This window comes from Tachyglossus aculeatus, chromosome 6 (assembly GCF_015852505.1).
Source record: "Tachyglossus aculeatus isolate mTacAcu1 chromosome 6, mTacAcu1.pri, whole genome shotgun sequence".
In the NCBI taxonomy this organism is placed as follows: domain Eukaryota; kingdom Metazoa; phylum Chordata; class Mammalia; order Monotremata; family Tachyglossidae; genus Tachyglossus; species Tachyglossus aculeatus.
The window spans coordinates 6191826-6215332 of NC_052071.1; the positions used below are offsets into that span (position 1 = coordinate 6191826).

Below are 23507 nucleotides of genomic sequence, written 5' to 3' on the forward strand. Positions count from 1 at the left end.
GCCTGGGGGTCGGGGGACCTGGGTTCTAATCCCAGGTCTGCCACGTGTCTGCTGTGTGACCTTGGGCAAGTCACTTTACTTCTCTTGGCCTCAGTTACCTTATCTGCAAAATGGGGAGTAAGGCTGTGAGCCCCCCCGTGGAATAGGGGCTGCGTCCACCCTGATTAGCTTGTCTCTTCCCAGTGCTTAGAACAGTGCTTAGCCCATAGACCTTAACAAATAGCATTAAAGAGAGGAGGAGGAGGAGGAAGAGGAGACACAGCATTGCATAGTGGAAAGAGCCCGGACCCGAGGGAGTCCTCGGACCTAATCCGAGGTCTGCCATTGTCTGCTTTGTGACCTTTAACAAGTCACTTCACTTCTCTGTGCCTCAGTTACCTCCTCTGTAAAATTCAGTCCCTTAAATTGTGAGCCCCGAATGGGACAGGAACTGTGCCCGAATGGATTATCCAACCCAGCGCTTAGCACATAGTATTATGACCAACCCTCTTGTCCTCTCCCAAGCGTTTAGTCTAGTGCTCTGTAAATACCACTGATGGATTTTATTTAATAGTTGTCAGAGTCCGGATCTGTTCATCAGTGGCCCTGAGCATAGTATAGTGCCTGGCACATAGTGACTTAGTGGAAAGATCCCGGGCTTTGGAGTCAGAGGTCATGGGTTCGAATCCTGGCTCCGCCACTTGTCGTTCATTCATTCATTCAATCATATTTATTGAGCGCTTACTATGTGCACAGCACTGTACTAAGCGCTTGGGAAGTACAAGTTGGCAACATATAGAGACGGTCCCTACCCAACAGTGGGCTCACAGTCTAGAAGGGGGAGACAGAGAACTTCCCCAGCGCTTAGAACAGTGCTTTGCACATAGTAAGCGCTTAATAAGTGCCATCATCATCATTATTATTAAAGACAGAGACACAGAGAGACAGAAAGAGGGACAGAGATAGACACAGAGATAAAGACCCAGAGGAATACAGACAAACAGACAAAGCTGGAGGCTCAGAGGAAGAGAGGAGCGGGATGGGGGGATCCGGGGTGTCCCCCTCAGCCCAGCTGTGTGACTTTGGGCAAGTCACTTCACTTCTCTGGGCCTCAGTTCCCTCATCTGTAAAATGGGGATTAAGACTGTGAGCCCCATGTGGGAAAACCTTGATTACCCTGTAACCTCCCCAGCACTTAGAACAGTGCTTGGCACATAGTAAGCGCTTAACAAATACCAACATCATTATTATTATTATTACCATTACCATCGCCAATGTCGTCAATCAATCAGTCAATCAATGTTCTGGTCTGGATTTCTACTGTGGAATGAGCACTACTAAGAGCAGGAGGGAGTGTAATACAGTCCTTCCTCCCATTAGACCGGGACCCCCATGTGGGAAATGGAGTGTATCAGACCTGATGATCTTGTGTGTCAACCCCAGGGTTTAGTACAGTGTTCAGCACATAGTCGGTGCTTAACAAAAACCTGTTATAATTATTATTATTACACCTACAGTAGTTATAAAGGTAGCCAGTGGGATGCAACCTTTCAGATCTCTGTAATGTACATGAATGTCAAAAAACGTTTTCCTTCACAAAGCACTTTTTTGTTTCTGCTTTTTAAGGTATTTGTTAAGCACTTGCTGTGTCTCAGGCACCGTACTAATAAATAATAATGGCATCTGTTAAGCGCTTACTATGTGTGAAGCACTGTTCTAAGCGCTGCAGGGGGGATACGCTGGGATAGATATAAACTAATCGGGTTGGACACAGTCCCTGTCCCACATGGGGCTCACGGTCTTAATCCCCATTTTCCAGGTGAGGTAACTGACACCTAGAGAAGTAAAGTGATTCGCCCAAAGTCACACAGCAAGCTAGTGGCAGAGACGGGATTAGAACCCAGGTCCTTCTGACTCCCGGGCCTGGGCTCTATCTAGGCCACACTGCTTCCCATGAGCGGCACTTTAAAAAAAAAACAAGAAATATGGTATTTGGTAAGCGCTTACTGTGTGTCAAGCACTGTTCTAAGCACTAGGATAGATACAAGCTAATCGAGTTGGACACAGTCCCTGTCCCACGTGGGGCTCACAATCTAAATAGGAGAGAAAAGCGGGTATTGAATCCCCATTTTACAGTTGAGGAAACAGGCACAGAGAAGTGAAGGTGACTTACCCAAGGTCACACATTTCTACACATCGATTTCTGTTTAAGACTCAGAATGACTTTTCTCCTTATGGCCAAAGGGATTCTTTCTGTAATTATAAACACACAAGCACACACATGCACATACACACACCTAGAACACACATCCACTGCTGAGATTTGACAATAATCCCAAACACCTTATCAGGCATAGCCATCTGGGTTCTCTTAGTTTGAAGCAAGGTCTCTGAAAACGACGTTACAGCCACCCACTCACTAAGCTCTGTTCTGCAGAGAAAAAAGAAAAATAAAAAGTCCTTCCCCGCTTCCTCTCTCTTCTAACAGTGCAGGGGGGTCAAGAGGGTGTTCTAAATCTGTCAGCTTTGGACAAAGTGCCTAAGTAGCCAGCGTTCGTAAGTGATTAAATCCGTTGGAGGGTCGGGGGGGTGGTAAATGGACCTTTTGGAATCATTATTGCCAGTCTGCATTTCCAGGCACTGAAATATGGCAAAGAACACCCACCCCAGCGCACAGCCTTTTCAACAGTTAGATGCATGTGTTTGTTGGAAAACATAAAACTATGGGGCATCTTCTTGGGGCGGTTTACAAAGCCCCCACACTTGATAGGAAAGTGTGATTCGCTGCTGTTAAACAGATGGCATCGCTCCTCAGTCGAAACTTCATGGCAACGAACTCGTTTTGGTTTCCTTACATGATTTCTTGGGTGCTTACTATGTGTCGAGGACTGTTCTAGGCGCCAGGGGAGTTACAAGATCATCAGGCCGGATACAGTCCCTGTCCTACATGGGGTTCTCGGCCAAGGAGGAGGGAGAACAGGGGTTGAATCCCTATTTTAATTAAGGTTTAGGGAACTGACGCCCAGGGAAGTGAAAAGACTTGACCAAGGTCTCACAGCAGATGAGGAGCGGATCCGGAAACAGCCCAGCCTGCACCCTCCGCTCCTCTGCTGCTAACCTCCTCACTGGGCCTCATTCTCTCCTGTCCTGCCATCGACCCCTAGCCCACGTTCTTCCCCTGGCCCGGAATGCCCTCCCTCCACACATCCGCCAAGCTAGCTCTCTTCCTCCCTTCAAAGCCCACCTCCTCCAGGAGGCCTTCCCAGACTGAGCCCCCTTTTTCCTCTCCTCCTCCCCATCCCCCCCGCCCTACCTCCATCCCCTCCCCACAGCACTTGTATAGATGTGTACAGACTTATTACTCCATTTATTTTACTTGTACATATTTACTATTCTATTTATTTTGTTCATGATGTGCCTTTAGCTAGAATTCTATTCCTTCTAATGATTTTGACACCTGTCTACTTGTTTTGTTGTCTGTCTCCTCCTTCTACCCTGTGAGCCCATTGTTGGGTAGGGACCGTCTCTATATGTTGCCGACTTGTACTTCCCAAGCGCTTAGTCCAGTGCTCTGCACACAGTAAGCGCTCAATAAATACGATTGAATGAATGAATTAGGACCCAGGTCATCTGACTTCCAGGCCTGTGCTTTATTCACTATTCCGTGTAGACTGTGAGCCCGATGTGGGCAGGGATTGTCTCTCTTTCTTGCTGAATTGTTCTTTCCAAGCACTTAGGACAGTGTTCTGCACACAGTAAGCGCTCAAGAAATACGATTGAATGAATAGTGGAAGATCGTATTATGTAATGGAGGACTGGATGTAAAACTATTGCTGAAAAGCAAGAAAATAAATTGTTTTTTCTACTCTTTCTTGCACTCTTAATTCAGTCAATTTAAGAGCAAATCAGGAAAAACTAAAGATGAAAACGTAAATGCCCTCCTACTTTGACTGTGAGCCTTGTCTGGGATAGGGAGTGTGTCCAACAGATTTCCTAGACATGATCCCTGCCCACAACAAGCTTACAGTCCAGAGGGGAAGACAGACATTATTAATCAATGGTATTTATTGAGCGCTTCCTTTGTGCAGAGCACTGTACTAAATGTTTGGGAGGGTACAGTTCAACCGAGACTGTAAGCATGTTGTGGGCAAGGGACGTGTCTGTTCATTGTTCTATTTTACCCTCCCAAGCACTTAGTACAGTGCTCTGCACACAGTGAACGTTCAATAAATACAATTGAATGAATGAATTAATGAGTTGATAGACACATTCCGTGCCCAAAATGAGCTCACAGTCTAGAGGAAAAGATGATCCCAGTGCTAATCCGATCATGTCCGAGGCTGTGAGGAAAAACCACATCCATAAAGTAGCCCTCACTTCGATGTACAACTTGGTCCCTGAAATGTAAAGAACACAACTCCAGCCCCAGGGCATCATGATCCCTGTAAAGCAAAGAGCACAACTATAGCCCCAATGCATCATGCATTCATTCATTCAATCATATTTATTGAGCACTTACTGTGTGCAGAGCACTGTACTAAGCACTTGGGAAGTACAAGTTGGCAACATATAGAGACGGTCCCTACACAATAGCGGGCTCACAGTCTAGAAGGGGGAGACGGACAACAAAACAAAACATGTTAACAAAATGAAATAAATAGAATAGCATGGTCCCTATAATGTAGACTAGAGTTAAGAACACAACACTGAAATTTGGGAGACTTGGATTCCACTCCTGCCCCCCTGCTTCTTGCCTGCTGCGAGACTTTGGGTAAGTCATTTAACTTCGCTGCGGCTCATTTTCTCTACCTGTTAAAATGGGGGAAAAGAACCAAAAAACAGGATGGCATAGTGGATAGAGCATTGGCCTGGGGGTCATAAGGTCATGGGTTCTAATTCTGTCTCCAACACTTGTCTGCTGTGTGACCTTGTGCAAGTCACCTCTTGGCTTCAGTTACCTCATCTGGAAAATGGGAATTGAGACTTTGAGCACCCCAGCACATATCATAGTCCCTGGCAAGTAGTAAGTGCTTAAAAAATACCATTATTATTATTATTATTTTTAATAACACTATTCCCCCTGCCTCTGATCTGTTGGTCTTGGATTCAGTCGTTCATTCAATCATATTTAATGTGCACTTACTGTGTGCAGAGCACTGTACTAAGCACTTGGGAGAGACCACTACAACAATAAACAGACTTATTCCCTGTCCACAATGAGCTTACAGTGTAGAGTGAGGGAGACAGACATCAGTGTTGTGGAGCTGGGAAGGGGGAAGAGCAAATGGGGGGAAGTCAGGGCAACTCAGAAGGGAGTGGGAGATGAGGAAAGGTGGGGCTTAGTCTGGGAAGGCCTCTTGGAGGAGATGGGCCTTCAATAAGGCTTTGAAGTGGGGGAGAGTCATTGTTGGATTTGAGGAGGGAGGGCTTTCCCTTTGAGAAGCAGCGTGGCTCAGTGGAAAGAGCACGGGCTTTGGAGTCAGAGGTCAGGGGTTCAAATCCCGGCTCTGCCAACTGTCAGCTGTGTGACTTCGGGCAAGTCACTTAACTTCTCTGGGCCTCAGTGACCTCATCTGTAAAATGGGGATAAAGACTGTGAGCCCTCTGTGGGACAACCTGATCACCTTGTAACCTCCCCAGCGCTTAGAACAGTGCTTTGCACATAGTAAGCGCTTAATAAATGGCACCATTATTATTATTATTATTATTTCCAGGCCAGAGACAGGACGTGGGCGAGAGGTCGGCAGCGAGAGAGGCGAGACTGAGGCACAGCGAGAAGGTGTGAAACGAAGTGTGCGGGCTGGGTTGTAGAGGAGAGTAGTGAGGTGAGGTAGGAGGTGGCAAGGAGACTGACTGCTTTAAAGCCAAAGGTGAGGAGTTTTGTTTGATACAGAGGTGGATGGGCAAACACTGGAGTTTTTTGAGGAGGGGGGTGACATGCCTTGAACGTTTTGTGTAGAAAAATGACCCGGGCAGCAGAGTGAAGTATGGACTGGAGTGGGGAGAGACAGGAGGCTGGGAGGTCAGCAAGGAGGCTGATGCAGTAATCCAGGCGAGATAGGATGAGCAACTGTATTAACGTGGTAGCAGTTTGGACGGAGAAGAAAGGGCGCATTTTAGCTATGTTGTGAAGGTGGGACTGACAACATATTCAACATGAATTGAATATGTGGGTTGAATGAGCTACGTTGTGAAGGTGGGACTGACAACATATTCAACGTGGATTGAAAATGTGGGTTGAATGAGAGAGAGGAGTCAAGGAGAATGCCAAGGTGGTGGGCTTGTGAGCCAGAAAGGATGGTGGTGCTGTCTATAGTGTTGGGAAAGTCAGGGGGAGGATAGGGTTTGGGTGGGAAGATGAGGAACTCTGTTTTGGACATGTTAAGTTTGAGGTGACGGGAGGACATCCAAGTAGAGATGTCTCAAAGGCAGGAGGAAATGCGAGACTGGAAAGAGGGAGAGAGATCAGGGCTGGAGATGAAGATGTGGGAATCATCCGCATAGAGGTGGGAGTTGAAGCCAGGTGAGCGAATGAGTTCTCCAAGCGAGTGGGCCTAGATGGAGAAGAGAAGGGGACCCTGAACTGAGCCTTGAGGGACCCCCACAGTTAGGGATCTACCTTGGTGGTTAGCAAAGAGTAAGTACTTAGTACCATTATTGGTCTGCACAGTCAAAATGGGAATGAGATCAACCCAAATCTTTTATGGTGTTTGTTAAATGCTTTGTCTCGTCTTAAGCTGTTGAGTCGTTTCTGACCCATAGAGACGCCACGGACACATCTCTCCCAGAACACCCCACTCTCCATCTGCCGTGGTTCTGGTAGTGTAGCCATAGAGTTTTCTTAGGAAAAATCCGGAAGTAGTTGACCACCGCCTGCTTCCGTGCAGTCAACTTGAGTCTCCACCCTCGATTCTCGCCCACGCCACTGCTGACCAGCACGGGTGAGTTTTGACTTGTAGCGGGTTGCCTGCCACTCGGTAGCCACTGGCCAAGCTAGGAATGGAATGGGTAGGCCTCTGCTTCACTCTCCCTCCCAAAGTCGAGACTGGTAGAGTACTGGAAACTCTCCAGGGGTGATCCGGAGAGGCGATTAAGTGATTACTCTGTTTAAAACACTACTCTAAGCATTAGGGTAGATACAAGTTAATCAGGCTAGACACAGTCCCCGAACCCAAACAATCAGCTGTATTTACTGAGCGCTTACTGAGTGCAGAGCACTGTACTAAGTGCTTGGGAGAGGACACTATAACAGAGTTGGTAGAAACGTTCCCTGGCCACAGTTAATGGTTTTATTGCGCTCCTACTATGTGAGGAATATTAGACTAAATGCTTGGGAGAGGACAAAGGAACAGAGTTGCTAGGCGTGTTCCCCACCTACAATCAATCAATGGTATTTATTGAGCACTTACCATGTGCAGAGCACTGTACTAAGCACTTGGGACATGATGATATAACAGCCCCTCAACGAGCTTACAGTCTAGAGGACGTGATTCAAAGCGATTCGTAAACTGCCCTGTTTCATGCCAGCTCTCTCCCTGAAGGGTCAAGGCTGTGGAAACCGTCCTCGAGCAGTCATTGGTATTTATTAGCCATTTACTGTGGTCAGAGTACTGTACTAAACGCCTGGGAGAGTCCAAAACAACACAGTCGGTAGACACGTTCCCCTGCTCACAAGGAGCTTAGTCTAGAGAGGGAGACGGAGGCTAAAATAAATAAATTAGGGATAGGGACGTAAGTGGTGTGGGGCTGAGGGAGGGGTGGATAAATGGAGCAAATCCAAATGCCAGGGTGATGCAGAAGGGCTTGGAGTCCAGCAGGAATCCAGGCTAGCTCGGGGTGGGTGGGGGAAAGCAGAGAAAAGAATGCTTTATTCCCCTCTTCCCTGGGTCCGTCCAGAGAAGAAGGTCCACTGAAGATTCCTGCTTAGAACACAGCACATGTGGCCAAGTCCCTGCAAAGTCATGAGGGAAAAAAAAAAAGGAGCCCATTTTACAATTGGTAAAGAAAATACAAAATAACTTGAGCCACTGGTGCTAATTGATAACTTATTTCTGCAGAATCGCAGCAGATTAATTGGGTTTGGGTAGAGGGGCGGGGGGGCGAGGGGAGAGGGAAGCAGAAAAAGAAGGCGTTTTACGGTATAGGACGCTAAGGACGAAACCAAGAGTAATCTGAAATTCTAGCTCCCAGCTGCAGCCTCTGGATCTGCTGGTGGAGAAACACATTTGCTTTTGATTTTCGAGGTGGTTTGTGCTGGGCCACTTGAGCTTCGGTTTACAGTTTCATCACTTGGGTTGTGCAGAAAATGATTTAACCCTTCAGAGGGTTCCCCTGACTGAATAAGCAGTGTGGCGCAGTGGTTAGAGCCCGGGCCTGGAAGCCACTAGGACCTGGGTTCTCATCCCGGCCCCCCCCCGACTTGTTGGCTGTGTGACCCTGGGCCAGTCACTTCGCTTCTCTGGGCCTCACTTACCTCCTCTGGAAAACAGAGGTTAAGACTGTGTGCCCCATGTGGGACACAGACTGTCTCCCACAAGATTAGCTCATATCTACCCCAGCGCTCAGCACAGTGCCTGGCACATAGTAAACGCTTAACAAATGCCCTTAAAAAAATGTGACTTGACAAGGGAAAGATAAAATAAAGATGTCAGAGAAAACAAGGATTGTAGAAATTGGCTTTCCATTCCAACCCTCATAATGTTTGAATAAAGGGTCCCCTTAGTCTATGGAGAAAGCCAAGGCTCCAGAGACCGCTTCACTCACTTTAGCCAATTCATTAAAAGTCTCAAACGGCTCCCCATCCTGCCTCTCCCGAATACCTGGGTACCCGCCAGTCAGGAGTTTTCCACTGAATCGGGAGAGGTCACCCAGAATTCCAAACCACCCCGCCTTCCCAAAGCCAAACTCTGCCAACGTCCCAGAGCAAAGCGGACGCGGGCAGATTCGGAAACGCTCGGAAACAGAAGGGGAAACCTCTCGTTCGCGGGCAAACCCCAACCAGCCCCTCGGAGCAGTTGGCTTTAGGAAAAACCTCCAGGCCTCTGGTAGGAGAGCATCTCGGGAGGGGTAACATTCAGTGTGGTTTCCCCATCTTTGTCTGCTGTGTGACCTTGGGCAAGCCACTCCCTTCTCTGTGTCTCAGTTACCTCGTCTGTCAAATGGGGATTGAGACTGCGAGCCTCACATGAGGCAGGGACGGTATCCAACCCGATTTGCTCATACAGCTCTTAGTACAGTGCCTGGCACACGGTAAGCACTTAACAAACACCACAATTATTATTATTATCATTAGGGGAGTTGAAAGGAAGCCCAGAGGCAGGGAGAGGGAAAGAGAGAAGTCGGGAGCCGCGAGCAAGAGGAGAATACCCGGACCCCAGTTTCATCCGCCTGGGGTCTCTGGGTCTTCTCCAAGCATTACAAACTTCCCCGAGGGGTCGGCTCGGAGCCCGCGGAATCCATTCCATCCTTAGGGAGGGAAGACCATCTGGGAAGCAGCAAAAGAGGAGGGCCCATGCCTATTCAGGCCAAGCTTTCCTTCTCGCTCTGGAATGCAGCGTGACTTGGGCCGAGGGCCGGTTTGATAAACTCAGGGTGAAAAGCCGGGTAGACACGAGGGTCTGCCGAAACTCGAGGGACCCCCGGCTAGGAGCAGAGCAGAGGTTAGGGATCCCTCAAATTGGTGGTGATAATAATGATGGTATTGGTTAGGTGCTTACTATATGCCAGGCACTGTACTAAGCGCTGGGGTAGATCCAAGCTAATCGGGGGGACATAGTCCCGTCCCACGGGGGGCTCACAGTCTTCATCCCCGTTTGACCGGTGAGGTGACTGAAGCCCAGAGATGTGCATCAGCCTTCTCTCTGATCTCCCATCCTCCTGTCTCTCCCCACTTCAGTCTATACTTCATGCTGCTGCCCAGATCATCTTTGTACAGAAACGCTCTGGGCATGTTACTCCCCTCCTCAAAAATGTCCAGTAGCTGCCTGTCAACCTACACATCAAGCAAAAACTCCTCACTCTCGGCTTCAAGGCTGTCCATCACCTCGCCCCCTCCTACCTCACCTCCCTTCTCTCCTTCTATAGCCCAGCCCGCACCCTCCACCCCTCTGCCGCTAACCTCCTCACCGTGCCTCATTCTCGCCCGTGCCGCCGTCGACCCTCGGCCCACGTCTTCCCCCTGTCCCTGAATGCCCTCCCTCCACACATCCGCCAAGCTAGCTCTCTTCCTCCCTTCAAAGCCCTACTGAGAGCTCACCTCCTCCAGGAGGCCTTCCCACACTGAGCCCCCTTTTTCCTCTCCTCCTCCCCACTCCCCCACCCTACCTCCTTCCCCTCCCCACAGCACCTGTATAGATGTTTGTACAGATTTATTACTCTGTTTATTTTACTTGTACATATTTACTATTCTATTTATTTGGTTGACGATGTGCAATTAGCTTTAATTCTGTTTGTTCTGATGACTTGACCCCTGTCCACATGTTTTGTTGTCTGTCTCCCCCTTCTAGACTGTGAGCCCGTTGTTGGATAGGGACCTTCTCTATGTGTTGCCAACTTGTACTTCCCAAGCGCTTAGTACAGTGCTCTGCACACAGTAAGCACTCAATAAATACAATTGAATGAATGAATGAATGAAGTGCAGTGACTCAGCCGAGGTCACACAGCAGACAAATGCCCGAGCTGGAATTGGAATCCAGGTCCTTCAGGCTACCTGGTCCGGTATTTGTTAAGCACTTACTAGGTGCCAGACCCTGTACTAAGCGCTGGGGTAGATGAAAGCCAATCAGAACACAGTCTCCATCCCACATTGGGCATCTTTTACCCATCTGTTAAATGGGCACCAAGATTGTGAGCCCCATGAAGGACATGGTCTGTGTCCAGCCTGATTACCTTGTATCTACCACAGTGCTTAGAATAGTGCGTGGCACATAGTAAGTGCTTAACAAATACCACTATTATTATTATTAGACAGATGAGGTAACTGAGGCACAGAGAAGTGAAATGGCTTGCCTAAGGTCACCCAGCAGTCAGCTGTGTGACTTTGGACAAGTCACTTCACTTCTCAGTGCTTCAGTTACCATGTCCGTAAAATGGGGATTTAAGACTGTGAGGCCACGTGGGACAATTTGATTACCTTGTATCTACCCCAGTGCTTAGAACAGCACTTGGCACATAGTAAGCGCTTAACAAATACCATTATTGTTATTATTGTCTGTAAAATGGGGATGACATTACTGTTCTGTAGACTGTCAGCTCGGGGAACGTGTCTGCAAATGTTGTTGCATTGTGTTCTCCCAAGCGTTCAGTAGAGTGCCCTGTACATAGTAAGTGCTCAGAAAATACCACTGATTGATTAATTGATTGATTCCCCTTTCCTCTCAGGCCCTAAGCCCCCTGTGGACGTGGATTGGGTCCGATTTGATGAACTCTTTTGATGTCTTTCTGCCCCTGTGGACCATAAACTCCTTAAGGGAAGAAATCGTGTCTACTAACTTGCCATACTGCATTTATGCAAGCGTTTAGTACAGTGCTGTCCACACAGGGAGCACTCAGCAAATACCACTGATTGACCGATGATCTTTTTTTATGGCATTTGTTAAGTGCTTACTATGCATCAGTGACTGTTCTGAGCGCTGGGGTAGGTACAGGTTAAATAGGTGGACACAATCCCTCTCGCGCATGGGGCTCGCAGTCTAAATAGGAGAGAGAACAGGTATCCCCGTTTTACAAATGAGGAAACTAAGGCACAGAGAAGTGAAGTGTCTTGCTCAAGGTCACACAGCAAGCAATTGACAGAGCCAGGTCCTTCTGACTCTCCACTGGGCCACCCTGCTTCTCTACTAAAACAGCAGAAGCAGCATGGCTCAGTGGAAAGAGCACGGGCTTGGAAGTCAGAGGTCATGGGTTCTAATCCCGGCCCCGCTATATGTCTGCTGTGTGGCCTTGGGCAAGTCACTTCTCTGAGCCTCAGTTACCTCACCTGTAAAAATGGGGATGAAGACTGTGAGCCCCACGTGGGACAGCCTGATCACCTTGTATCCCCCCAGGGCTAAGAACAGTGCTTTGAACACAGTAAGCGCTCAACAAATGCCATCCTTATTATTATTATTATTACTACTGTGGCTAAAATAATCTTATATTCCTACCCCACCAGTAAATAAGCACTTAATACTACATTCAATACTGTGGTTTTAGCACCTCAAAGAAACTCTAGGATAGCATATGCACGTTGGGAAAGTACAATGTAGCCAACTTAGAAAAGCAACATGACCTAGTGGCTAGAGTTCAGGACTGGAGTCAGAAGGCTCTGGGTTCTAATCCCAGCTCTGCCACTTGTCTGCCGTGGGACCTTGTGCAAGTCACTTCACTTCTCAGGCCTCAGTTAACGCATCTGTAAAATGGGGATCAAGACCGTGAGTCCCGTGGGGGACTTGGACTGCGTCCGACCTCAGTAGCTTGGTTCTGCCCCAGCGTTTTGTATGGTGCTTGGCACACAGTCTGCCTTTAACAAGTGCCATTAAAAAAAAAATTAAAAAACTTTTCAACCTCTCAACCGACTGCATCTGGAGCTACTTTATGGAGAAGATTGACACGATGGGGTGTGATCTTCTTAAAATCCAACTTGTACTTCCCAAGCGCTTAGTACAGTGCTCTGCACACAGTAAGCGCTCAATAAATACGATTGAACGAATGAATGAGTGAATCTCTCCTGCCCATCTCCAGTTCCTCCCCCATCCCGCTCCTTCTTTAACTCTCCCAACTTTCCCAGCAGGATATCAAGAGGTCTGCCTTCTCTGAAATTCCACCCCCTCCACCTGCGCCTCTGACCCCATCCCTTCCCACCTTATCAATCAATCAATCGTATTTATTGAGCACTTACTGTGTGCAGAGCACTGTACTAAGCGCTTGGGAAGTACAAGTTGGCAACATATAGAGACAGTCCCTACCCAACAGTGGGCTCACAGTCTAAAAGGGGGAGACAGAGAACAAAGCATTTGCCCCCTCCCCTCTTCCCTCCCTGACTGCCATTCTTCCACCGTTGGATCTCCGATGGTTTCTGACCCACTGCTTTCATGTTAAAAAAAAAAAACCCTCCCTGGACCCCATGGCTCCCTCCAGTTATGACCCCGTCTCCCTCCTATTGTTCCTCTCCAAACTCCTTGAGCGACTCATAGACAACCGCCGCCTCAAATTCCTCTCCTCCAATTCTCTCCTTGACCCCCCCGAGCTGGCTTACCCTTACTCCGCAAAACCCGCCCTCTCAAAGGTCACAAATTATCTCTTTCCTGCCAAATCCAACAGCCTCTACTCCATCCCAATCCCAATCCTTCTTGACCCCTCGGCTGCCTTCGATGCTGTGGACCACCCCCTTCTCCCGGGTGGCTTCACTGATGCCGTCCTCTCCTGGTTCCCTCTTATCTATTATATGTTGCCAACTTGTACTTCCCAAGCGCTTAGTACAGTGCTCTGCACACAGTAAGAGGTCAATAAATACGATTGATGATGATGATGATCTCTCTGGCTGCTCGTTCTCAGTCTCTTTGGCGGTCTCCTCCTCTGCCTCCCACCCCCTAGCTGGGGGGGGTCCCTTAAGGCACCGTTATGGGTCCCCATCTCTTCATCTACACCCACTCCTTGGAGAACTCATTCGCTCCCATGGCTTCAATGACCACCCCTATCCGGATGATTCCCAAATCTCCATCTCCAGCCCTGATCTCTCTCCCTCTCTTCAGTCTTGCGTCTCCCGCTGCCTTCGAGACATGTCATCTTGGATCTCTCCCCGTCACCTCGACCTTAACCTGTCTAGAACAGAACTCCTTATCTTCCCACTCAGACCTCGTCCTCACCCCTGACTTTCCCATCGCTGTAGACGGCACCACCATCCTTCCTGTCTCACAAGCCTGTCACCTTGGCGCTGTCCTCTACTCCTTTTAGACTGTGAGCCCAATGTTGGGGAGGGACTGTCTCTATATGTTACCAATTTGTACTTCCCAAGCGCTTAGTACAGTGCTCTGCACATAGTAAGCACTCAATAAATACGATTGATGATGATTCAACCCATACAGTGCGTGGTAGTAAGCGCTTATTGTTAGAGTGTACTCTCCCAACCGCTTAGTGCAGTGCTCTGCACATAGTAAGCTCTCGATAAATGCAACTGACTGACCGACCGACGAATAACATGGGTCTGAAAAGCGGTTTCCGACAACCCAGATCAACCAGCGACGTGTATTCAACGCTTACTGTGTTCAGAGCAGTAGACTGAGTGTTTAGCGGAGTACAGCGGACACGATCCCTGCCCTCAAGGAGCTTCCGGTCTACCGCAAGCAGAGCGCCTGGGAGAAACCAGAAGTAGACAAGATCCCCGTCTTGGATGCGTTGACCTAAACCCTCCTCAGCTAGTTAAAAAGGTCAACCTTTGCAACCCGTGTGCCCCAAAGAATCAAAAAAGAAGGGAGGGTCTCAAGACTCACCCCCGGCTCTCTCCACCCCCACGATGAGAACGGGTTGGGGTAGCAGCGTGGCTCAGTGGAAAGAGCCCGGGCTTTGGAGTCGGAGGTCATGGGTTCAAATCCCAGCTCCGCCAATCGTCAGCTGTGTGACTTGGGGCAAGTCACTTCACTTCTCTGGGCCTCAGTGACCTCATCTGTCAAACGGGGATTAAGACTGTGAGCCCCCCGTGGGACAACCTGATCACCTTGTAACCTCCCCAGTGCGTAGAACAGTGTTTTGCACATAGTAAGCGCTTGATAAATGCCATCGTTATTATTATTATTATCCCCACAGCTCGTTTCACCAACGATGCCTTCCCCCGCCGGCGAAAATAATAAGAACTGTGGTATTTGTTAAGCACTTACTGTGTGTCAGGCGCTTAACTGAGCGCTGGGGTGGATACAAGCAAATCCACGGATCCAGTCCCTGCCTCACAGGGGGCTCGGAATCTCGACACCCACTTCACAGACGAGGTAACTGAGGCACAGAGAAGCGAAGTGCCTTGCCCGAGGTCACACAGCAGACACCACGTGCCTCCTTTCGCCTCCCCCACGCCAACCTCCACGAGGTCGGCATCCGCGTGACCCGGGAGTCCCGGGGCCGGAACGTAGAGACCCCTAGACGGAGATGGGCCGCCGGGAGGGTCTCGCCGCCCTCCCCTGGGCGAACCGAGCCCGGATCAGGCCCCCGCTCCCGGGCACACCCGGATGATCGCGAGGATGCGGGGAAGCGAGAGGTGCCGGAAGGCCGCCGGGCTGCCGCCGGGTGGGGAAATCCCGTTACCTCAGCCCTCTGGGTCCGGGGGAAGGCGGTCGACCTCTCGACGGCGTAGACGTCCACCAGGTAGGAGTGCGCACCCTGCTCCCTGTCCAGGACGGCGGCCGTGCGGACGAGGCCGCTGCGCCGGCCCACGGTAAAGAGGCGGCCCAGGCTTCGGTCCCGGCAGCGCACGGAGACGATGTAATACTCCACGGCGGAGGCGGCCGTGGCGGCGGGGCCTCCGGGCCCGGCGGCCTCCACGGCGATGACGTCGGTGCCCACGGGCTCGCCCTCCTTGAGGACGGTGACGTAGCGGGGCTGGGTGAAGACCGGGCCCCCGGGCCCGCGGAGGACGACGGTCACCTCGCTGGTGGCCCGCCGCCTCTCGGGGCCCCGGTCGGTGGCGGCCACCACGAGGGCGTAGGTGAGGCGGGAGGGCGCCAGGGGGGCGGCCACCCGCAGCTCACCGCTGCGCCGGTCCAGGGCGAAGACGTCCCCGTCGCCGCCCACGATCTCGTACTCCACCTCGCCGTTGGGGCCCTCGTCCGGGTCGGCGGCCGCCAGGGCGGCCAGGACGGAGCCGACCCCGGCGGCGGAGGGGTCGGCGGCCAGGGCGTCCTGGGAGATGAAGACGGGGGTGTTGTCGTTGACGTCGGCCACCAGGACGGTGACGTTCTTCAGGGCGGTCCGTCGGCTCTCGGGGGGCCGGGCCCCGTCGCTGGCCTGGACGGTGAGGAGGAAGGCCGGGGAGGCCTCGCGGTCGATGGCAGCCCGGGTGTAGACGGTCCCCGTGGCCCCGTCGATGCGGAAGTGGGCCCCGCGGGGCGCCTGGCGGACGATGGCGTAGGTCAGCCGCCCGTTGTCCCCGGCGTCGGGGTCCCGGGCGGGGACGGAGACCACCGGGCTGCCGACGGGCAGGTCCTCGGGCACGGTGCGGACCACGTCGCCCGGGGGGAAGCTGGGCGCGTTGTCGTTGGAGTCCCGCACGCGGATGAGGAGGGCCACGGCGGCCGAGCGCGGGGGCCGCCCGCGGTCCCGGGCCGTGACGTTGAGCCGGTAAGCGGGCCGGGTCTCGAAGTCCAGCGGCCGGGCCAGGAAGACGCCCCCCGTGTGGGCGCCGATGCTGAAGGCCCCCAGGTGGCGGTCGGGCCCGTCCAGCCCGTAGCGGAGGTCGGCGTTGTCGCCTGCGTCGGCGTCGGTGGCCGAGACCGAGGTGACCAGCTGGCCCACCCGGGCGTCCTCCGGCACGTCCACCAGCAGCGCCGGGCGGGGGAAGGCCGGGGCGTGGTCGTTCTCGTCCAGGACCTCCACGCTGACGGTGCAGGTGGAGGCCAGCGGGACGGGCCCTCCGTCGGCCGCCCGGATGGACAGGGCGTAGGAGGCGGTGGCCTCCCGGTCCAGGGGCCCGACCAGGGTCAGCTGGCCGGTGCCGCCGTCCAGGGCGAAGCGGTTCTCCTCGTTCCCGGCGGTGATGGCGTAGCGGACCAGCCCGTTGGGGCCCTCGTCGGCGTCCGTGGCCGCCACGCGGACCACGGGGGTCGGGGCGGGGGCCGCCTCGGAGACGGAGGCCCGGTAGAGGTCGCGGGGGAAGCGGGGGGGCGTGGTCGTTGACGTCCCGGACCAGAACCTGCACGGTGGCCCGGTCCCCGAGCGGGCGGGGCAGGCCCCGGTCGGCCGCCACCACGGCCAGGGTGAAGGCGGCCGCCCCCAGCCTCCGGGTCAGGGCCTCGCGGTCGAAGCGGCGGGCGCTGACCAGCAGGCCGTCGACCGGGTCCAGCTCGAAGTCCGGGGGGTGGCCGGCCTCCAGCGCGTACCTGACCTCCCCGTTGCGGCCGGCGTCCCGGTCGGCGGCCGCCACCCGACCCACGGGGGAGCCGGCGGGCAGCTCCTCGTCCAGGTGGAAGACGTAGTGGGTGCGGTCGAACAGGGGCCGGTTGTCGTTGACGTCCTCCAGCACCACCGCAACGTCCACGGCGGCGCTCAGCGGCTCCACGGCCCCGTCGGTGGCCGTCACCCGCAGGCGGTAGCGGTCCCGCCGCTCCCGGTCCAGCCCGCGCCGGACGTAGAGCTGGCCGTCCGGGAAGACCCCGAAGTCGCCGTCGTCGTCCCCGCCGGCCAGGGCGTAGGCCACCCGGCCGTTGGCCCCCGCGTCCCCGTCGGTGGCCCGGACGCGGAAGAAGCGCGAGTTGACGGGGGCCGACTCGGGCAGGGCCACCTCGTAGGACAGCTGGTCGAAAACGGGCGGGTGGTCGTTGACGTCGCGGACGGTGACGGTCAGGGGCAGGCGGGAGGAGCGGCGGGGGACCCCCAGGTCCCAGGCGAGGACGGTCAGCCCGTAGACGCGGCCCGGGGGCCCGGGCGGCCCCAGCAGGCGGACGGCGCCGCTGTCCCGGTCCACGGCGAAGGGGGCTCCGGGCGGCCCCTCCAGGCCGTAGGCCACGGCGCCGTTGGGGCCCTCGTCCGGGTCCTCGGCCCGGGCCCGGAAGACGGTCCGCCCCGCGCCCCAGTCCTCCACCACGTCGACGAGCTCCGCGGGCCGGGCGAAGCGGGGGGCGTTGTCGTTGAGGTCGCGCACGGTGACGTTGACCTCGGCCTCGCCGGCCCCGGCCCCGCCGCTGGCCACCACCCGCAGCCGGTAGGAGGCCCGCTCCTCCCGGTCCACGGGCCCGGCCGTGCTAAGCCTCCCGCTGGACGGGTCCACGGCGAAGACCCCGGCGGGGTCGCCGCCGGCGATCAGGTAGGAGAGGTCGCCGTCCGGGTCCGGGGCGGCGGCGGAGACGGTCCCCACGGGCGTGCCGGGGGCCGCGTTCTCGAAGACCACGAAGCCGTAGGCCGCCGGGCTGAAGACGGGCGGGCCGTCGCGGGGCCCCAGCACGGCCACCGTCACCAGGGCCGGGGGGTCCGCCCGGCGGCCGCCCCCGTCGGCGGCCCCCACCTCCAGCCGGTGGGTCGCGGCCTCCCCCCGGGCCAGGGCGGCCCGCGTGGTCACGGCCCCGGTCCGCGGGTGGACGCGGAAGCGCGAGGCGTCCCCGGCCAGGAGGCTGTAGCGGACCGTCCCGTTGGGGCCCAGGTCCGGGTCGCCGGCCGTCACGGTGGCCACGTGGCCACCGGCCGGCTCGCCCTCCCGCACCCGGGCGAAGTAGCGGAGCGGGTAGAAAGCCGGGCTGTTGTCGTTCAGGTCCAGGACGGTCACGTTGACCCGGGTGGAGGCCGAGCGGGGCGGGGCCCCCAGGTCCGTGGCCAGGACCAGGAGGGAGTAGGCGGGGCGGGCCTCCCGGTCCAGCGGGCGGCCGGTGGTCAGGGCCCCGGACTCGGGGTCCAGGCGGAAGGCCCCGTCGTGGGCGTCGGCCAGGGAGAAGCGCACCGTCCCGTTCTCGCCCAGGTCCCCGTCGGTCGCCTCCAGGACCAGGAGCTCGGTCCCAGCGGGGGCGCCCTCGGCCACGGCCGCCCGGTAGCCCCCGGGCCGGGCGAAGGCGGGGGCCTGGTCATTGACGTCCAGGACCGTGACCTCCAGCCGGGCGTAGGCCACGCGGGGCCGGGCGCCCCGGTCGCGGGCGCTGACGTTGAGGACCACCACGGGGGCCCGCTCGCGGTCCGGCCCGCCCGCGGGGCCCGTGGTCACCAGCCCGCTGTCCTCGCTGATGCGGAACCAGCCGGGGGCGTCGCCCCCGGCGATGCTGTAGCGGAGGGCGCCCCCGGGGCCCGCGTCCCCCGCGCCGGCCGCCGCCGCCGCCGCCGCCGCCAGCCCGGCCACGAAGCTCCCGGGGGGCGCCCCCTCGCTCACGGCCGCTCGGTAGACGGGCCGGGCGAAGGCCGGCGGGCGGTCGTCGACGCCGTTGACCAGGATGACCAGGCTGGCGGCCGAAGAGCGCGAGGGCCCCCCGTCCCCGACCCCGGCGTTATCGGCCACCGACACGGTCAGGTTGTAGGAGGGGATGCGTTCCCGATCCAGGGCCCCGGCCACCTTGATCAGGCTCAGGTTGGGCACCTTACTGCCCTGCACGGCGAAGTGGCCCTGCTCGTTGCCCGCCAGGATGCGGACCGAGACGTTGCCGTTGGCGGCGGGCGAGTCGGCGTCGGTGACGGTCAGCAGGGCCACCACGGTGCCCGGCTGGGCGTTCTCGTCCACCGAGGCGAAGCGCGAGGTGGCCGGGAAGTAGCGGAACTTGACCACGGGGTCGTTGTCGTTGACGTCCAGCAGGCGGATCAGGGCCTCGGCCCGGCCGGTCAGCGGCGGGGTCCCGCCGTCCAGGGCCTGCAGGGTCAGCGAGTACTGGGCCCGGGCCTCGAAGTCCAGCGGCCGGCCCACGGTGATCAGCCCCGTGGCCGGGTCCAGCCGGAAGGGCCCGGCCTCGTCCTGGAGCCGGTAGCGGACGGCCCCGTTGGGGCCCTCGTCGGCGTCGGCCGCCTGGGCCCGCAGGACGCCGGAGCCCACGGCCGCGTCCTCCCGCACGGCCGCCTGGTAGCGGGGCTGGCCGAAGACGGGCGGGTTGTCGTTGACGTCCTGCACGGTGACGTTGACCCGCAGGGCCCCCCTCCGCCGCGGCTCCCCCTTGTCCTCCACCTCCACCAGGAGCCCGTAGGCCGCCGTGGTCTCGCGGTCCAGCCCGCCCCGGGACACCAGGTGCAGGAAGGCCCCCTCCCCGCTGGGGTTGAGGGTGACGTCCAGCCGGAAGCGGCCCTCCTCGTTGCCCCGGACCAGGCGATAGGAGGTGTGGTCCACCCCGTTGGCGGCGGCGTCCGCGTCGGTGGCGGTGTCCAAGATGACCCGCCGCCCGCTGTAGCTGTCCTCCTTGAAGGTCACGGCGACGGACGGCTCCGGGAAGACGGGCGCGTTGTCGTTGAGGTCCCTCACCAGCACCCGCACCTCGGTGGGGTAGGTGGGCGCGCTGGACAGGACCAGCAGGCTGACGGCGTCGCTGGCCAGGCTCTCACGGTCGATGCGGGCCCGGGTGGTCAGGGCCCCCGTGCGGCCGTCGAGGGCGAACAGGGCGTGGCTCTCGCTCAGCCGGTAGGTGAAGCCCGGCCGGGTGGGCACGGTGCCCACCGGGGTCCCCGGGGGCTGCTCCTCCAGGACCTGGAACACCTGGTGGGGCTCGGAGCACCGGGCCGGGGGCGGCCGGAACAACGGCAGCAGGAAAACCAGCAGCCCCGCGAGGCCCCGGGTGACCCCTGACCTCATGGCGGCCCCCGCCTCCCACCGGACCCTCGGGGAGGGACCTCAGCCTCGCTCCGGGCAACCCCCCCGGGGGGTCTCGGGGGTCGTTCCAGTGGGGGGGGTCGGGGAGGATGGCAACCGGGTCCCCAAGGGGGACACCCAGAGGGGGGGTCACCGAGGGGGACACCGTAGGGCCTTATCCCGCCTTATCCCTTCCCCTACCTCCTCGGGACCGGTTCGGGCCGTGGGCGACGGTCCCTCGTGTCCGGCTCTTCTCGGGTCCCGATCCACTCGTGTCCGGCTCCTCCCGGGGCCCCCGGTCCCTCGTGTCCGGTTCTTCTAGGGTCCCGATCCACTCGTGTCCGGCTCCTACCGTGGACGACGGTCCTTCGTGTCCGGCTCTTCTCGGATCCTGATCATCCACTCGTGTCCAGCACCTCCCGGGGACGACGGCCTCTCGTGTCCGGCTCTTCTCGGGTCCCGATCCACCCGGGACTGGTTCAGCCTGAGGATGACGGTCCCTCTTGTCCGGCTCTTCTCCGGTCCTGATCCCCTCGTGTCCGGCTCCTCCCGGGGTCCTAAGCCACTGGTGTCTGGCAGTTCTCGGGTCCCGCTCCACCCGGGACTGGTTCAGCCTGAGGATGACGGTCCCTCGTGTCCGGCTCCTCCCGGGGTCCTGATCCCCTCGTGTCCGGCTCCTCCCGGGGACCTAATCCACTCGTGTCCGGCTCCTCCCGGGGTCCTGATCCACTGGTGTCTGGCTCTTCTCGGGTCCCGATCCACCCGGGACTGGTTCAGCTTGAGGATGACGGTCCCTCGTGTCCGACTCTTCTCGGGATCCTGATCCACTGGTGTCCGGCTCCTCCCGGGGTCCTGATCCACTGGTGTCCAGCTCCTCCCGGGATCCTGATCCACCGGTGTCCGGCTCCTCCCGGGGTCCTAATCCACCGGTGTCCGGCTCTTCTCGGGTCCCGATCCACCCGGGGCTGGTTCAGCCTGAGGATGACAGTCCCTCGTGTCCGGCTCGTCCCAGGATGACAGTCCCTCGTGTCCGGCTCGTCCCAGGGTCCCGATCCACTGGTGTCCGGCTCCTCCCGGGGTCCTGATCCACTGGTGTCCGTCTCCTCCCGGAATCCTGATCTACTGGTGTCCGGCTCCTCCCGGGGTCCTAATCCACCGGTGTCCGGCTCTTCTCGGGTCCCGATCCATCCGGGGCTGGTTCAGCCTGAGGATGACAGTCCCTCGTGTCCGGCTCGTCCCAGGGTCCCGATCCACTGGTGTCCGGCTCCTCCCGGGGTCCTGATCCACTGGTGTCCGTCTCCTCCCGGAATCCTGATCTACTGGTGTCCGGCTCCTCCCGGGGTCCTGATCCACCGGTGTCCGGCTCTTCTCGGGTCCCGATCCACCCGGGACTGGTTCAGCTTGAGGATGACGGTCCCTTGTGTCCGACTCTTCTCGGGATCCTGATCCACTGGTGTCCGGCTCCTCCCGGGGACCTGATCCACTGGTGTCCGTCTCCTCCCGGGATCCTGATCCACTGGTGCCCGTCTCCTCCCGGGATCCTGATCCACCGGTGTCCGGCTCTTCTCGGGTCCCGATCCACCCGGGACTGGTTCAGCTTGAGGATGACGGTCCCTTGTGTCCGACTCTTCTCGGGATCCTGATCCACTGGTGTCCGTCTCCTCCCGGGATCCTGATCCACTGGTGTCCGTCTCCTCCCGGGATCCTGATCCACCGGTGTCCGGCTCTTCTCGGGTCCCTCTCCACCCGGGACTGGTTCAGCTTGAGGATGACGGTCCCTCGTGTCCTGCTTTTCTCGGGATCCTGATCCACTGGTGTCCGGCTCCTCCCGGGATCCTGATCCACCGGCGTCCGGCTCTTCTCGGGTCCTGATCCCTCCGGGACCGGTTCGGCCCGCGGACTATGGTCCCTCGTGTCCGTCTCCTCCCGGGGTCCTGATCCACTCCCGGTGTCCGGCTCCTCCCGGGTCCCGGGACCGGTTCTGGCCGGGGATAACGGCCCTAAGTGCCCGGTTCCGATCGCCCCGGTGTCCGTCTCTCCTCGGGGAGAACGGTCCCTCGTGTCCGGTTCCGATCCCCCCGGGATGCCCCGGTGTCCTGCTCTTCTGGGGCCCGTCGGGGACGACGACCCTCCGTGCCCGCTGCCTCCGAGCGTGAGGGGAAGGTCCGGCGTCGTTCCCGAAAGTCCCCCGGTCCCCCGCTGGGCCCGGCTGTCCGGTTCGCTGCAGCGGGGGGGGGGGGGGGGGGGGGCTGCGGGGCTCCCGGCGGCGGGGGGACGAGGCCCGGACCGCAGCACCGCACCGCACCGCACCGCGCACCGCACCGCAGCGCTGAGGCCGGCGGAGCCCCGCACACAAACTTTGTCAGCGGGAGCGTTCCGCTCCGCTCCCCTCCCCTCCGCTCCGGACACTGGAACCGCCCCCAAACCGCAGGCCACGCCCCTCACCGCCCAAGCCACGCCCCTTCGAGCCGAGGCCTCGCCCTCTCCGCGCAAGCACCGCCCTGGACACGCCCCCCGTCCCCTCTGGCCACGCCCCTCGCCCCCCGAGCCACGCCCCGCAGAGCCAAGGCAGCGCCGCCGAAACCACGCCCCTCAGAACCAGGGCCGCGCCTCCTCTGCGCAAGCACCGCCCTGGACACGCCCCCAAGCCTCAAGCCACGTCCCTCATCGCCCAAGCCACGCCCCTCAGAGCCAAGGACTCGCCCTCTCTGCGTAAACACCGCCCTGAACACGCCCCCCGCTCCCTCTGGCCACGCCTCTCACTGCCAAAGCCACGCCCCTCAGAACCAAGGCCATGCCTCCTCTGCAAAAGCACCGCCCTGGACACGCCCCCCGTATCCTCTGGCCACGCCCCTCGCCCCACCAAGCCACGCCCCTCAGAACCAAGGCCGCGCCTCCTCTGTGCAAGCACCGCCCTGGACACGCCCCCTCCCTCTGGACACTCCCCTCACCGCCCAAGCCACGCCCCTCAGAGCGGAGGCCTCGCCCTCTCCGCGCAAGCACCGCCCTGGACACGCCCCCCGTCCCCTCTGGCCACGCCCCTCGCCCCCAAAGCCACGCCCTTCAGAACCAGGGCCGTGCCTCCTCTGCGCGAGCACCGCCC

General features: G+C 57.8%; 1 protein-coding gene across 1 annotated transcript in view; it reads right to left on the bottom strand.

The window, feature by feature from the left end:
• FAT4 (FAT atypical cadherin 4) overlaps positions 1-20407 on the bottom strand; it is a 153067-nt gene extending 132660 nt beyond the window's left edge. Inside the window, 2 exon segments of the mRNA XM_038748420.1 lie at positions 15250-16821; positions 16823-20407. Coding sequence (XP_038604348.1) covers positions 15250-16821; positions 16823-20407 — 5157 coding nt within the window.
• Between the last annotated feature and the right edge of the window lie 3100 nt (positions 20408-23507).